We start from the raw sequence: 17,549 nt of genomic DNA, 5'->3' as shown, positions 1-17,549 counted from the left end.
TAAGACTAAAACAGATCATCTGTTATTACTTTGTCCAGCAGCAAAACAAACTTCTGCCAATATCTAGCCTCATTTTTTTGGCCAAAAGTATGTCTCTGTAGGCTTTCCTTTGGACATTTCTTCTTTCATATGGCTGGCGTTAAAGAAAAAAACAAAACCAAATGTTTAATCATTCTGTTTCATTCCAGGCACTACTGTACTTTGAATTTTCCTTTTTGAGTCAAACTATTAAACAACAAAACTAGAATTAGCTTTTTTCTTCATGCCTTTGGTGGAAATGAGATGTATATATCCCTCCTTAAAAGCTCTTAAATTTGTTATCAGAACCTATGCACACACAAGATTTAATATTATGTATACTGATATTCTCAAGATGAGAGATTAAAAATATCATTTATTTGCAAAGAATAAATTTGCAAAGAAACACTAAGATCCAAGAGCACAAATCCTGGATTGGTAGGGAACTTGACTGTGAACTTCCCTAAAAACAAGATCATTCAGTCTTCTATAGATAAGAGGTCATAGCTTTCATTATTTCACATGCAACTAAATTATTTTAAATAAAAATTTATTTATGTATCTTTAGTATAAGGAAGAAAAATACTGACTTGCAATAGAGTAGTTCAATGAAGAAAATTTTCCCAGCTCCTCATTTGAAGTGCCTGAAGGCTCTATATTCTTGTCCCTTCTGTTTAATATTTACATCAAACTTCAGAGAGAGGTCTTCTATTGGTTTGGTTCTGGCATCATCTAAACACTGATGATATTGAATTGTATATCTTGACCTTAGGCTGTCAAAGTCCTGACACAGGGACTGGAAACTGCTCAGGTCTGAATGAGGAGGAACAAACTCAGGCTGAATCCTGTGTCTTTTGGTGTATAATTGCAAGCCACCCAGAGATGATTAAAAGATGGGCAGCTATGCAAATATTTTAAATAAATAAATAGTAAAATCCTGGCAAGACTGTGATTGTGCTTATTAACATCCCCTAAATTTGAGGATTTCTTATCATTGGTTATGAAGGAGGACATATTTTCCAGACTGATGTGCAATCTGGAAGTCCTTTTGGACTCACAAGTTTTGCCCGAGGATTAGGTGAGAATTGCGCACAGAATCTTTGTGCAGGTTTCATCTGTGAATTTGGAAGGAAGAGGGAATGGCCTTGAGGACAGGAAGAGACCCATTAAAAAGGCAACAGTCACATAAACCAGGTTTGAGTCTAGAATGTGAGTAAGCATCTCAAGGAAACTGCTTCCTAGTTCTCATAAGGTTAAAGCGGAGGTCACATTCAGACTTGCCAGATTCTGTTATTATAGTTTTTTAAAGCTTATAAAAGTAGTGCTGACCTACATGCCATTGGTTTATCCTGAAGGGCTAACATCTGCACCAGTTGTGCCCTTTCCTATAGTAGGAGAGTTTTTAGCGGATCAGTCATATTGTCACCTCTCGACTAGATTACTGCCACGGGCCCTAAATGAAGTTGCCCCAAAGATCACTTGGAAGCTACGGCTGGCCTAATGTGTGGTACAGAGGTGGTATTCAGCAGGTTCTGACTAGTACTGGAGAACTGGTAGCGGAAAATTTGAGTAATTCAGAGAACCGGCAAATACCACCTCTGACTGGCCCCGCCCCCATCTAGTCTCTGTTTCCCAAGTCCCAGCTGATTGGCTGGGTCTTCTTTTGTTGCCCTGCACAGGAGAACAGAGCTGGAAAGCAGGTTAATGGGGTGAGGAGGGAATGGGGATTTTGCAGTATCCTTCCCCTGACTTGCCCACCAAGCCACGCCCACAGAACTGGTAGTAAAAAAATATTAATCCCACCACTGGGTAGTGGCAGAGGCAGTAGTATTATGCCATGTATAACCTCTGCTTTGTGAGTTGCACTGGTTGCCAATTGGCTTCTGGGCAGTGTGGGTTTCTACCAGTTCTGTCCACCTCTGTAAAACCGGTAGCTCTGAAGAACAGCAGACCTAGAACCGGTTCTGCTAATGTTTTTGCCCACCCGCCTGCCTGGGCTCTTACCTGACCTTTATTTCCTGCTATTTCAACTTCAGCTGCAGTTTAAAAAGCAGGGAAAAAGTACTTTTTCAAAGGCTGCTTCTAGGCACGCAGCGCTGCTCAGCTGTCCAGGCACCAGGCTGATGATGATTTACAGGTGCACGCAGAGTGCACGGAAGTACATTGTAAATCACCGAACCTTGTAAATCACCGAACCAGTAGTTAACCCTGTCAGATCCCACCCCTGCTTCTGGGTGCAATTTAAAGTGTTCTTCCAGAGATCACTAAATACATGGCTTTGTTCACAGGCCTAAGGCTGTAGCGGATTGCTGAGTCTTTATTAGTTTTTCATGCTTTGGGATATTTTTGGTTGTTTTAGTCTTGAAGACACACATTGAAAATGTTTAGTCTTCCTTTTTGTATATTATAAGAGGTCCAGCATCTTTTGGGAGTTGGTGGTCTCCAAATCAATTAATCAATCATCTTCATCTTCCTATGTTGTTAAGTATAGGTGTAGTTTGTACTCTGGTAAGCAAGTTGGTTTTTCTTCTCTTATTCTGCACTTTGGAACATCTTGCTACCAGGTGAGATCTAAAAGTCTTAAACTTGTTAGTTAGCTTGGGTCCCCAGTGGAGGCACTTTACCCTGGAGGTAGCTGGTGGAGTAAGAGACCCCCCCACCTTGCAACCTCTTGTGCCCTTGATTCTTAGTTTGGTTTAATTCTTGTTAACTTTAATGTTTTCATATTTATGATTTTGTTTTTTGTAAGCCTCCCAGAGTTGCTTTGAATAGAGAGGTGGCGGTATATAAATTTATTTATTTTTTAAAAAGCATAAAGAACTTGACATGATTACCTGGATCAGGGAGGGCACACCATGATCTGCAGGTTTCATATGCCCTGCCCCATTTTTCAATGCCTAAATTTGATGGGAAATAAATTTTTGGTGGTCTGACTCTGTTTATCAAAAGTACCAAAACAAGCATCTTTTATTTATTTAATGATTTTTTATATATAGCAGCTGCCCATCACAACGAGTGATTTTGGATAGCAAATGTTAAAATTAAAAACAATTACAATCACAAATGGAAACACTAAAATACATAGCAGCTGAGTAAAATATTTTGTAATCCTATTCAAATCACAAGAGTTTTCCCTCCAAGACTCTACTGTATCTACTGAATAATATTTGCTTTCCTGTACTGCTATTCCCTGTAAGTAAATATTTATGTTCTTAGTAAATGGGATTTCCTTTTAACAGTATCAGAACAGAGATGGAAGGGACCAAGTCAAGCAGGAGATTCTATACTATTTGAGATAAGTGATTGTCCAGTCTCTTCTTAAAAGCCTCCAGTGATGAAGCACACCCAACAACTTCTGGCAGCAAGCTGTTCCACTGGTTAACTGTCCTCACTGTTAGGAAGTCTCTCCTTAATTCCAGGTTGCTTCTCTCCCAGATTAGTTTCCATCCTAGTGATCTGGAAGCATGGCCATTATGTTGTGAGTGGTAGGACCCCACATTGAAATCACCTTCAAAATGAAGACCAAGTTGTTCTATAGGGTGGAATAAAAACTGACTTCAGACATGAAGTTGGGTGTCAAGGAATTTTGCAAACTACCCAAGATGTCTGATTTACATTCTAATGGATTATATAAATGTTGGCTTGTGTGTTAGTATGAGGTATTGGCTCCAACTGTAAGCTATGATAGGTTTTTCATTGTTGAGGAATACTGTAGTACAGAGCCCAACCAAAGTGTTACCATATTATTAGAAATTGAATGCAATTTGAGTATCTTTAATCAGCTGAACTATTAAACTAGGTATAAAGGTAATTTGCCTATACTCTGAATCATTTGGGAAATAAGTCATATATTATGTGCTACTTATTGTTATTTAGCCAGAAAGTCCAATACATAGGGGGAAAAGCAGATTCACAATTTATATTCTTTATTTACCAAATAAAAATTTTCACTCATTTACATGCTCATGGATTCCTTCCCAACTCAAAGTCTAGTAGACAGCTTTGGTATCCACAGAGGTGGCATTCAGCAGGTTCTGACCAGTTCTGGAGAGCCGGTAGCGGAAATTTTGAGTAGTTTGGAGAACCAGCAAATACCACCTCTGACTGGAGGTTTTACAGTATCCTTCCCCTGCCATGCCCACCAAGCCACACCCACAGAACCGGTAGTAAAAAAAATTAAATCCCACCACAGGTATCCACTCTAGAGGATCAAGGCAGGCACATAACATGTACATAGTATCTCAATCTATGAGATAATTCCAAAGTATTATAGTTCTCATTCACTTTTATAATTACCATCAAGGCTCAGTTAGTTCTTTCAGTCATGCCTTTTGATACTTTTCCAGTTGAGTTTCCTCTTATTGTAGCCTCTTAGAAATCTTGTTGTATTTTCCTAAAGGCATCAACTGACACTTTTCAGAAGCTTTCTACAACTATGGTTGAATAAATCTTGTGTACAAGTAGTCCTTAACTTACAGCAGCTCATTTAGTGACCATTCAAAGTTACAACAGCACTGAAAAAAGTGACACATCATTTTTCACACTTATGACCATTGCAGCATCCCCATGGTCACATGATTTACATTCAGATACTTGACAACTGACTCACATTTATGACAGTTGCACTGTCCTGGAATCATGTGATCCCCTTTTTGGAACCTTCTGAGAAGCAAAGTCAATGGTGAAATCAGATTCACTTAACAACTGTGTTACTAATTTAAGAATTGCACTTAATAAATGTGGTGAGAAAAGTTGCAAAATGCAGCAAACTCACTTAACAAATTTCTCACTTAACAACATAAATTTTGGGCTCAATTGTGGTCATAAGTTGAGGACTATCTGTACTTTGCTTTCATACACCTTCCTTAATACACAAACACATGACCTAATTTTTCACATACACCACAAACACCTACAAATCAAATTAGATACAATTATATAGGAACACTGATAACAATATGGTGACATAAGAAACTATTGTACCCAAATATTATTCTGCTTTTATGGAAGAATTTCTCTTTAAAAAGAAATCTAGCACCAGCGCAGATATAAAAAAATAATACAGGTACTCCTTGACTTATGACCACAACTGAGCCCTAAATTTCTGTTCTTAAGTGAGACATTTTTAAGTGAGATTGCCCCATTTTATGACTTTTTTTGCCACAGTTGTTAAGTGAATCACTGCAGTTATTAAATTGGCAACCTGGTTGTTAAGTGAATCTGATTTCCTCATTGAGTTTGTTTGTCAGAAGGTGGCAATAGGGGATCACATGACCCTGGGATACACAAATGGTCATAAGTATGAACCAGCTGTCAAGCATCTGAATTTTGATCACATGGTCACAGGGAATGCTGCAAAGGTTGTAACTGTGAAAAACTGTCATAAGTCACATTTTTCAGAGGCGTTGTAATTTTGGTCACTAAATAAACTGTTGTAAGTCGAGGACTACCTGTAGTTCTGCAATGCATGGAACATTTTAATTGTCTGGAAACTGAAATACTTGCCTAGAATATACACTAACAACAAAGATTACATATATCCAATACTAGTAATTTATGCTCTTATGTTCTTGTATATAATGAAGTCATCCAGTTGTTAGTGGAGGTAATTTTGCTAGAAATTCTATTATCAGATAAATAATGTAAGTTATAAAAACATTTCCAAAAAATGAACATGATTCACCTCAAAAAGGGAAGAAGGGCAAGGTAGGCTTAGGACATGTAAGTTATAAATTACAATTTTATATTTATATCTACAGGATACAGTAGATATTTGTGTAATGACTAAACTTGGATGTACTTTCAAGGCTAAACATTTTTACTGATTATATCTTTCACTGTTGTTATTTCCTGCTCTTCAAGACTTAATGAATACAAGACCTGTCCTGATAAGAGACAGATGCATGAACTTTGAGAAAATCCAAGAGAACTGTCATTTATCTCCTCTATCAACAAATTTTAATCCATAACTCTCTCATCTAAGGTTTGAGTTATCTTGCAAGATATCCATTTTTCCCCCCTGGAAATTAGGACCTATAGATTTCCCTTGTGCAGACCTTGCCTGCCTTTTTCTTTTTAAAAGACATCCTATCATTTTAGGGTTTTTCCACTTCTGTTTTACCACAGCATCCCGGACAACTTAAAAGTTGTCCAAAAGAAATTGTGGTAGGAACAATTCTGCAATGAGCATGCAAGGTTGTATTCCAGAGTTGTGACAAAAATTGTGTCCAACTTTGACCTTTTAATTATTGATCGGCTTGTATGCTGCTTCTATCATGGAGAGAGTTATAGCCACATTATATGTGACGGTTAAAAACAACCATACAAATAATATTAGCAAGAAACAAGAAACTCACCATAATACGCACAAGTGTATTGTTTATGGAAGAATGTAACAATTGCAGGTAACCCTAAGCTTATGACCATAATTGGGACCAGAACTTTTGTTACTAAGAAAGACAAGTGAGTTAGATCCAGTTTTATGACTTTTGCCAGTTAAGTGAATCACTGTTGTTCAATGCATCTTGTGGTCATTAAGTGACTCCAGCTTCCCTCAGACTTTCTTTGTCAAAACTCAGATTTAAGAGTGATCACATACTCCAGGATGCTGCAACTGTTATAAATACATACCAGGGGTCAAGAACCCAAATTTTGATCCAAGTGTGAGGATCAGTTGTAAGACACTTTTCAGTACAGTTGTAACTTTGGATGGTTGCTAAACAAATGATTGCAAGTTGAGGACTATAACAAAATAAACCAGAATGCAAATTGCTGCTCAATCCTGTTCAACACTCAGGGATATATAAACTTTAGGGGGCACAGTGTTCCACAGGACATGTACAGCTATGTAAAATGTTTCCTTCAAGGACCCATAAGATCAAAGTGCTTGAGGTGTAACATCTCTTCCAGTTCATAATGGTTGGAGCAGGGACAGCAGAAAGACAGTCCCGTATGTAACTGGCATTGTTTTTTTATTTGGTTATCTTTAATAGAATTTTAGGTCTTGGTTTCTTGGAAGTGGGGATATGTTCCAGAATTGTGGAAGCACATCAGTTTTTAATGCTGTGTAAAGTTCTCAAAGAAGCATCTACTCATGGCAGTCCCAGTGAAATCATATTTATTCATCTATACGATGACACAGAGGAACAGAATTACCGGTAGTGATGTAAAAAGAGAGAGAGAGATATGAAGAGATTCCATAAAGATATATCCAGGGAAGCTAGGCAGGAAAATGGCCAGAAGGGCATTTTGTGTCCTACTCTAAGGATTAATAGAATCCTACTTTTGGTGCAAATAGCAGGAGCAACTAAACTTTCAGAATAACATCCTCTTGAAAAAATGGATTTTTGATATTTAAGAAATCTCACTCTAAGATAATTCTTGAGTGTTTTCAGACTAGTTTAAGCGATAAGCTGCAGCATCGCAAGCATACAGCAATGTCAAGGGAATTTGCTTACTTTCATACGTTATTTTTAACATTTATCTTTATTAAGAATCATAGAGAGCTTCACTTTGCCAGAACTATGTTCTAGAAGACAAATGTAACTGAAATATTTCCTGTCGTGGTTTCCTTTATTACATTTTCAATGGATTATCTGGGCAATTAACTACATTATCGGTTTTGCCAATTTAGTTAGTCCCTCATTATAAACATTTTGTGTATAATTACAGAAACATGTGGTTTTCAAGTCTACCAGAAAGCCATTTTAATATCATTTCTCATCAATATAGTTGCAAGGAAAAGACTTATTCCCTGAGGAGTTTATTTTCTTGGTTTGAGAGGAATAAGCGGTGTGCAGAAATAGTTTTCTTCAATGTCTTCTGTAAAAGAAAAGGGATAGGGAAAGGGTTTTAGTTTTGGCTCATTTCTCCTCAAGGATGGAGAAATGCTTTATTAACTATTTATATTATTTTAGAATAGCATTTCTCAATTTTGGCAACTTTTAAGATGTGTGGACTTCAACTCCCAGAATTCTTCAGGCAGCATAGAATCCTTAAAGTTGCCAAGGTTGAGAAAGACTGATGAAAATGATAAAAGATGTTCATTTTACAGAATTGTAATGGAGTGAAGCATAGTGAAAGAATATAGTGGTCAAAATATTGGAGTAAGGTCAAATCTCAAATCTTTGCTCAGCTATGAGCAAAGAAAGTCTCCTCTGCAAAACAACTTAGGTGTAAGCATAAAATAAACAAACAAAATAAACAAGCAGTGTTGAAAAATTTCAGGGCAAATTCTAGGGCTGTAGAATGTGAAGCAGGACTTCCAAATATTACAGGGCTAACCTACCATACTTTGAAGTAAATAATACATATCAACACTGTATAAAGAAGGTGGTCTTTATTGGTAGTGCATTACTTGATATTCATAGCAAGCATTCATACAATGGACAAGATACCATATAATGGGATAAATTAATTTAAATTAATAAAGTTGAATAGGCTACAAGTTCAAAGAGTGATTTCCACTTCTAGTTCCAGGTGGGACTAGAAATCAGTCTTCTAGTTTCTAGCCAGGTGCCTTAATCACTACACTAAATTAGGTCTTCCATATCATATGTTAGATGAAATATAAAGTATTTTATTCATGTACATCATCTAATCTATATGAAATAAAAGGAGAATGAGGAGAAAAAATGCTAAGGCTAAGTTGAGAACTGAAATAGCAATCTATTAAATAAAATTTAATTTCACTTAATCACAGACAGTTGAAAATAACTACTTTGGTATTACTAGCAAACTCCATTTTGAATTTCATCAAAATCTGAGTAAGCATTTTTCTAAGTGTTTCTGATGGAGATATAGAGATATAGATAGTAGATAGATATACAGGCAGAGAGACGATTAAAGTCTTTTCTAACTGCTTAATGTTGCAGAAGACTGGACTCCATTAGATGCATCAATTGTTAGGAAAGCTTAATGAATGAACGGTGATGATTGCAGTGTTTCCACTTCCTCTCATTGTTCATTCAATTCTTATCACCTAGTTTTCTTTCCACGGAGAGCTTGGAAAAAGAGGCACACTAAAAATAAAAAGGTGTTTGATAGCACGTGTTTGAATGAGTCATCCAACCAAATGTTTGGGGAAGATAATGAAATTAAACTAAACAATAGAAAATATTTTGTGACATTTATTCTATCTTGGCAGGGAGATAATCTGCAATTAAGGTAGCAGGACATTGTTATTAGTAACTTAATTTCTGTGATTAACACAAAAATGAGGGGCTGTTGTTTATTTTTTAATTGCTAACAAAGTAATTATCATAGTTAGTTTCTGTTGGGAAAATCCTATTGTGCAAAGGCACAAAATATTATTTCAAAAAGTTGCAAAAAGACTTCTTTTTCCCCCGGCAATAACTTCTGTCTGAAACTCTGAAAATCGCTGCCAGGTGGTTTAAACAATACCAAGCTACAGTAGATACCACTGGATATCCTCTCTCAGTACAAACAAATCTGTAAGGAAAAAAAAAATCAAAGGCATGAATATATTTGGGGGGGGGGGCAAGGGTAACTATATTGGGCAGCTGCACATCTGGAAAAGTCTGTGTTCTTGTTGGATCACTGGTTGGATACAAGCCAATATTGAGCTGCAAAAAAAGCAAGTCAATCCTAGGTTGTATTAACAGAACTGTTATATCAAGATGAAGAAAACCCATCATTCTTCTCGGTTCTGAATTGGTTGGACCACATCTAGAATACAGTATGCAATACCCAGCACAACAGTTAAGCAGGCCTTTAAGTAGCTGGAGCAAGTTTAAAGGACAGCCACAAGAAGTTAAAGAAACGAGAACAAGAAATAAAGCTGTATGATCCGACCATATGATTTTCAACCCCTGCCAACCCTTCCATTATATCCATGTAGGGCAATTTTATTTGTTGTTGGTTTCTTCCAACTTATTGTTACTCCAGATATGTGTATGTTACAGGTAGCACAGGTTCTATGTGCTATGTAAATTGAGAGCAATGCTATGTATTTCATTCACCATTAAGTAAACTGACTTCAATGGAACTAAGTAAATACAGTTGCATTTTCTAGTTCTGTTGTAAATGTTAATCCTACATGGCTAAAAAATGATATACTGTATATGTCTGTTTATAATTTATTATGAGTATTATTTATATAAAAATGTGAAATTACAGCTGCCAGATCTTTAGCTGGTATTGTCCTTCATATACACCAAGTTTTTCCCAACAACCTGGGATGTCATAATGTAGCAACATAGGGTTATGTGTGGATCCAAGCAGTCTTTTGTAATTGACAGATAGAAAGGTTATCAACAGCCATATTTTCTAAGTGCCCTCCAAAAGTTTTTGCTATGGCACTCTACATGTTAACAACCACTGGGACTACCATGACTAGATTATGCCACAATCTTTCATTTTTCAGATTTCGGTACTTTGTGATCTTCTTCAATTCTTTGTCTTTTATTCTACTACCTTCTGCTATTGTTACATCAATTATCCATGCTTTCTTCTTTTCAACCAGTTAAATCTGGCATTTTATGAGCCAAGTCTTCATCAGTTTATATACCGAAATCCCACAATATTGTAACCTGCTGCTTGTCAATTACTTTTTCAACTCTGTTTCAACCAATTTTTAAATTACTGGCATATGGTAATTGTTACTGGCCTTTCAGTGAATTGTTTTGGTGACTATTACCTCACTGTTTATAATACATTTGGGAAATTTTCTTGTACAAGATCAATATATGATGTACTGTTTCTTCTGCTTATTATTATAATTTTACATTACTAACCCTTTCATTTCCATTTTCAGTATCACTAGTTATAAGATTAATCAATTTTAAAAGTAATAATTTATTATTCCTATTAAAAGTTCTAATTAATATGGGAATGTTAAGACACCATTTTTATTTAGTTGGTTAACTATTAGTCTATCAGCTTCCCATTCTTGCATTATTCTATAACAACCTCAACTTTTCAGCCATTTGACAATGAGGCTAATTTTGAAAAATATTTGCTTCTCTCAACTGAATCATACACTAATGAGTAATATAGCTTGGATGTTATTAGTATGCCAGGAATAATTATTGTACAGTCAATTGGAGAGTTATCATTACTCAGCAGTGTAAATAAATAATGTAGCATTGAAATAATGCCATTAGGAACTTTAGCATGTCTGTTCAATTAAAATGCTGCTCTTTGTCTTCTTTATCATGGCTAAGTCTGAATATTCATTACTTAATTCCTCTCCATATCCAATATAATGATACCTTCTTTCTGTCTACAGAAGTGTGTTCTTGATCAGCAGATGAGGCTGAACAACCCAGTCAAAACTGAAGTGATGCATGACACTGTCTTTTAACATCTCTGAGTGTCCTGCAAAAAGTAAGAATGCCGAGTTTGTGTTCCAAACTCTTCCTGAAGCATATGTTAAGGATTCATTATTGAGAGGGAGTCTAATGGCCCAATGACAGGACAGACTGAAATTATTTCTTTCTTTCAGAAAGTAAATGCTTCAGGCTAATGTTAACTTTTGCTAGTTTAAGCGTTTTTCAGAAATGAGGTTGAAAAACTCATAAAAAGTAGAAGTTGGCTGGCAAGGAGTTTATAGTTAAAAATGAAACTCATTCAAAACTATGATTTATTTAGTCACATAAATTAATGTGTATGTGTGCATACCTTCAAGGTGATGAGCGATCTTGTATTGTAGTGAGCTTTCTTCAGCACTCCTCCAATAACTAGTTTTTTTTTTTCACTATGGGTTCAGAAATCTCTTTTGCAAATAGGATTCACTCATAAAAATGAGTCAGGCATTTTAGTAGCAAGTAGAATTCAAAAGAAAACCAGACAAACTACTGCATATGGGCACTGTCTGATGAATAAAAACCACATTAACGGCTGGTATGGACCAAGTAAGCAGATATTCATACATAATCAATAAACTGATAAGAGGCAGAGACTGAGTATTTGGTCTGGGAATCTAAGAGAGTTTTATTGCTGAATTTATTGATGGGGAAGCTTTTGGCTGCACAGATGAAGACTCCATAAAAGCGCAAAGTCAAACATTCACAGAACTGTACAGCAAAACCTGAGTTGAATAGACTATTTAGTCAAGGTGTCCAATCCAAGTATCTGTTAAATCCAAATGTATGTTTGAAACCTTATTCTGCCTACCCACTGAAGCTTTATCATGTTCTATCTAATAGCATCCATGGTTAAGAATTTTAGTTACAAATTAGAGTGACATTAATTCAGTAAATCATATACCATTATTAGTTAACAATGACAACTGCACTATTGACATGCATTTGCTGTCTGATTAACAATCAAAGAAGCAGCATAACAACAGTGGAAATTTACACTGACATAAAAAGAACTTAAATAGGAAAGATGTTAACATAATTACAGAATTTCTGACAATATGAATATACTATCCCTTACTGTTGCTATTAGGTATATTTCTGATAAAATTACAAACACGAATTTTAGATACTTATCATATTAAAATATTCAATCACATAAGATACGGTTGAGGTTTCGGACTGACATAGGCCCAAGACCACCATCAACTACAGAGATTGGATGACCTTAAGCTAGTTTCTTTCTTTCAGGTTAGATGTGAGGGGATAAGGGAAATGGAGAAAGGAACAATAGGCATGCCATTTGAGTGCCTGAGAGAAAGGCAGGTTATAAATCCAACAAATAAATAAACAAAATAGATAACATCAGGTGCAGTAACAGGGCCACTTTTTTCTACTGAAGATTATATTTCTTTACCTTTAGCTCCTAGAGACTGAAGAATAGATTGCAGGCTAGTACTACATAGGGAAAAAGAAAAAAGTGAACAAGAACATGCCTTCTGTAACCTTCCTCTTCCCGTGTCTGTCAGGAAATAGACACAATTAAAACCCAGTTTTTGAATATACATAAAATGTCAAACCTGAAAACAATAGTGCCTTTACTTGGTAGAAGCACATTCTGCATGATTGTATTACGTAGTACTATAGAATTTCATTATTGTGACATTTGCATACTGTCCACATGATATAGCTCATAGCTTTTCTATTGTGATTTGTGTGCCTAGTTTGGCTAGGAAACCATTGAAAGAGGTAGTATATTCTACGAGTTATGGTCCAAATAGGACACTTTTCTTTAAATTCAGAGACAGGTCTTTCCTTCATTTTCTAACCTTTTCACAGCTTTGCAAATCATTGGTTTTGTTCCATCCTCCATGGAATTAATTTACTAGAGAACTCTTTCTCCTTCCCCAAAGCACTATAAATCAATCTTAAATCTCCCTCTCCCCTTCTCTTTAAAAAATCAGCTGTAAAATACTGAGCCAGTTCCAAAGGCTATGCACCCTCCCCACTCAGATTGTTCCAATTAAAATAGTTTGCATTATGTTTATAAAAATATGGGGCAGGAGACAGAAAAAGAAATAATACAGACTAAAACCATGGCTAATGTTCATCTGGTTTGGTGCTCAGATACTTTTTCTACCTAGCTTCCTCTGTGATTTCCAAACTTGTTGATTTTTGAAGGGGTTAGGGTTTATATTAAGCACATAGAAACCCTTCTAATAGTGCAATTTATGTCAAAACTGAATCTATTTCTATACAACAGTGAGCACAATTGAAAATTAGGAAAAGCACAGTACCCAGCTTCGAAGTATATTTTCCCTTGAAGCTACCTTCTCTCAGCAGATTTCTCCAAAGTTGACAGTAATCTTTGCTAAGAGGAAAAATAAACTCCATAATTCTGTGCATGAAATATGTCTTTTTAGCAACATATGGCAAGATTATGTACATCTTTTCAAAACTTCAAACACTCTTTGAGTAACAGGATGATCTTTGAAATGTAGGCCACAAAATAAAATTTTATTCTAACCATATTGAGCATGATTGAATCAGACTATAGAGTTTGAAGCACATGCTCTTAACATTCTTCCACTGACTTGAAAAAAAAATGGATTATTTTGTTCTGAATTGTCCTAATTTCTTTACATATTTTGAATAAATAGTATGCTACTACATTCGATTTTATTAAGTGTTGGCTCACAAAAATAAAGTCCACTTACCTCATTTCCAAATAGGAATCAGGGAGAAATTTGTGCATAAAAGAACACCCTAACATACTAACTCCAGCTAAGTATCTTGCTGTTATTGCATATTCTGTAATTACATTTCTATATGGCAGTCCTAAATTATGCATCAGCATGTTTCATGGCAATCTGCCAAGTAGTGGCTTTAAATTATAGAAAGTTACTTACTCTATAAAGAACAGTCTAAGGCTCTGCTGTTATGGATTTGAGGGCTAAAGATTCTTTGCAGTATGTGAGAGTTTGAATGCAGTATCAGTGTGCCACTCTTTAAAGCAGCCATATAGTTTTCTGGGATCATATGGTAACTGTGCAATAATTAGAAAATACAATTGCTTTAAACAATGGCAAACCTGGCATACAATTACCTTTCTGTGCACTCCAAGTCATCTTTTCAGAACTGAAAGTGAACTGCTGCTGGGCTTTAGAACAAGCTTCCCCAAAGTAGTCAATTTCAATCCACAAGAATTGATAGGACTACCATTGTGGTTCCTAATTTATGATTCTTAATGCTATTAGTTCAAACAGTATTTATTAAATTATAACATATAATAAATGTCTGGGGCAGGTCATTTGTGAATCTGAAACTTCATGAAAGTGTTGAGTTGAAATGCTTGGGAACCCCTGGTCTAGAATAATCTAGGTTATTTTAGATTATGCTAATTTGAATGTGAATCTACTAACATATTAGTGTTAATATAAGCATTTTGCAGTTAGGAATGACTGTACCTTAAAATGTTAATCATCTTGGACATACTTGTAGAGATTTCATTTGAACTGCTGTTAATATGGCTATGCCATCTGGCCTGGGGATCTAGTAATATGGATACGAAATCTGTTAAATTGGTTATATTATTAAAGAAACTGACTGCACTCATCCACAAATTATGTTTTGTGGTTTTAATGCTTTTAATGTTTGCAATGCTTTTTGTTATGGTTGTTGTATTTGTGGCTGTTTTTTTAACTGTGTGCAATGCCCAAGTTCACCTAGGTGATACTGGCAGCTATATCCATTTAGTAAATAAATAAATAAATCTTTTTAAAAATTTGAACCACATAACTACATACTTTATTATGAACCACATAACTATTATCATGATTTAGATTTTAGACTCCAAACCAGCATAATGTGAAGCTCACATAAGTAGTAATTAATAACCCAAAAAGTTTATTTGTCCATGAAGTTTGCTGATGTCAGGAATAGGTTTGATTCATTTATTCCATCCTGTGTTTGTAAAAAAAAGGAGGGAGTTGAAAACTGTTTGGGACTTTAGGATCATCTTCCTTCATTAGACCTAAGGCATTCCTTGTGGTCCCATGTTCAGAAGATAATTATTGAAGACTGGAAAGTTAAATAAAAATCATGAAGACAATGACAAATCACTTCCACAGAGCTGCCAAAGAAACATCAGAAATTCAACTTGATGAAACCTTTAATTTTAGGTATGAATTTTGCTGTTTTACCTTTTTACCTGATTATTCTTTTAATGTAGACTTTTTCAATGAACCACACAGGTAAGACAGAGAAAATAAAAGTTTCTTCTAGGAATTCAGCTCCTGTTAAATATTCAAGCATACAGGCAAATATTTTTTTTAAAAAAATGGGCATTTTACTTCTCATTCCACATCCCTCTCCAGTTTATAAGTTAAACAAAAAAACGCAGCAAAAGGACCATGCTTTCCTGACGTGGAGCTGTCCCCACTGTGGCCAAAAGCTGCTCCCCCGCCCAAGGAGGCACCCTCCTAACGTGAGGGACTGCGAACGGTTGCCAGGAGGCCCGGGGACGATGGGATAGAGAGTTGGCCTCTCTGGCGGCGTCAGAAATCCGCTAGGGGCGGAAAACGAAAGTAGCAAGCTTATCCCGCCCGGGCTCTCGTAGGGAAGAGACTCCGCCGCCAGTCCAGCACAGCGCAGCGCGTGCGTGAGCGCAGCTTTCCCCAGCCAAATCTGCGGCCAGCGCCGGCGCTGGTGTGAAAAGTCCTCGTGGCCGCCGCCGCCTCCCTCCCTCTCTCCCTCCCTCCCTCCCAGCAGGCGCTCCTTTTCTCTCTCTCTCTCAGTCATCAGTCACTCCGCGCCTGAGTCGAGGCAGCGGCGCCCCGGTCCTTCCCTCTCTCCCTCCCGCCTTCTTTCTCTGCCTCTCAGACGGAGTCGCCGGCTTGACTTACCCCCAGTGACTCCCGCAGTTGCCGGCCTCGGCCATGGCTTCCTACAGCGGCCGGAGAGGCCGGGAGCGGCCGGATCCCGCGGCGGGGGAGGAAGATCTGCCCGTCTACCTGGCGCGCCCGGGCACCGCCGACCAAGTGCCCCGCCAGAAGTATGGCGGGATGTTCTGCAACGTGGAGGGGGCCTTCGAGAGCAAGACGTTGGACTTCGGGGCTCTCAGCGTGGGGCAGCGGGGAGCCCGCCGCGCCCCATCTCGGGATCAGGAGCCCCAGAAGCAACAATCTCCTTTGGAGGAAACCCCGAAGGAGCCCCCGGCCGGCGGCGTGGAAATCCGGCCCCCCTCAGGCAAACAGCGGCTGCAAAACCTCGGCCACGAGGATTACAAGGTCAGAGAAGGGGCGGAGGAGGGGAGCCTTCCCCGGAGGTCTCGGCGAGGGATGCAGGAGGAGGAGGAGGATGGGTGGCTTTGGAAGCGTGACTGAAGGCGGGGTGGGGGTAACCAGACCGGGGGGGGGGGAGAGACGCCGCCTTGCTCCGGATGCATGGGGGATGCTCGGGCCGTTTGCCGGCGAATCAGTCCCGCCCTCCCCGGGGTGATGTACACTAGACAGGAGTGCGGAGAGACTGGCGTGCTCCGCCCCAAAAAGCATCTTGACGACGACGCGCCCTCCTGAAAAGCTGCAAAGCGTTTGGGGATGGGGGGTGGGGGTGGGAGTGGGAGACAAGAAGCTGGGATCAGATGTGGCCTCGCACTTTTATCCGGCCTGCCCCCAAACTTGTGGCGGTGGCCACGGGGGCTGTGCTTAGTGGCGGTTACAAGCCAGGGGCAGGGCGCTCTATTTTCCGAGGTTTAATTCTTTCCTCTTGACGCATAAAAACCCTAATAACTTAATTACGCGTGGGGCGTACGCTCTGAGGCATCTTTTGTACAAGTTAGCGTTTCGAGGAATGTGGTGGTGGTGGTGGTGGTGGTACAGGGTTGGGTTTTCTCCTGGCAGTTTCCCCGATTCGCCCTCGCGTGTTGCGAGTTTTAACAGCAAACAAGAGAACTGTGGCGAAGGAGCAGCGTCTTCAATCAAGTTTTCCTGCGGCCCAAGGCTTTAATGGTACCGGGATCATCTGACCCCGGTCCAATTGTTCACCCCCATCGGCTTGTGAATAAATCCGTTACTCAATACTAGCCGGGCTTATGCTTATTACCGTAGGATTGGGATTAACCGGGAGAAGTAATAACCGAAGTGAGGCTCTATTAACTTTCTTCTGTTTCTTTTCAAGAGAAGAAGAAGGGTCTCTCTCTCTCTCCCTCCC

General features: G+C 38.2%; 1 protein-coding gene and 1 long non-coding RNA gene across 4 annotated transcripts in view; one reads left to right on the top strand and one right to left on the bottom strand.

Moving 5' to 3' along the window:
- Positions 1–7,484: 7,484 nt before the first annotated feature.
- On the bottom strand, positions 7,485–16,337 carry LOC148126941 (uncharacterized). 3 transcript variants are annotated; one of them, XR_015741751.1, is made up of 4 exons: positions 16,244–16,337; positions 15,550–15,634; positions 12,757–12,861; positions 7,485–7,839 (listed from the first exon to the last, which is right to left on the bottom strand). It is a non-coding gene; the product is annotated as an uncharacterized LOC148126941 (long non-coding RNA). The 3 variants fall into 3 exon arrangements; XR_015741750.1 differs by lacking the exon at positions 15,550–15,634 and adding an exon at positions 13,637–13,710 and having other exon boundaries at positions 16,244–16,336; XR_015741752.1 differs by lacking the exon at positions 15,550–15,634 and having other exon boundaries at positions 16,244–16,334.
- Positions 16,277–17,549, top strand: part of DPYSL3 (dihydropyrimidinase like 3) — a 70,057-nt gene continuing 68,784 nt past the window's right edge. The window contains exon 1 of the mRNA XM_087924499.1: positions 16,277–16,627. Coding sequence (XP_087780625.1) covers positions 16,277–16,627 — 351 coding nt within the window. The remainder of the gene's footprint in view (positions 16,628–17,549) is intronic.

The sequence above is a fragment of the Pseudonaja textilis genome, chromosome 2 (assembly GCF_049901715.1).
Source record: "Pseudonaja textilis isolate UNSWEBS1 chromosome 2, rPseTex1.2, whole genome shotgun sequence".
Lineage (NCBI taxonomy): Eukaryota > Metazoa > Chordata > Lepidosauria > Squamata > Elapidae > Pseudonaja > Pseudonaja textilis.
Note: the sequence above shows the minus strand (reverse complement) of the source record. Positions and strands in the feature narration are given on the sequence as shown.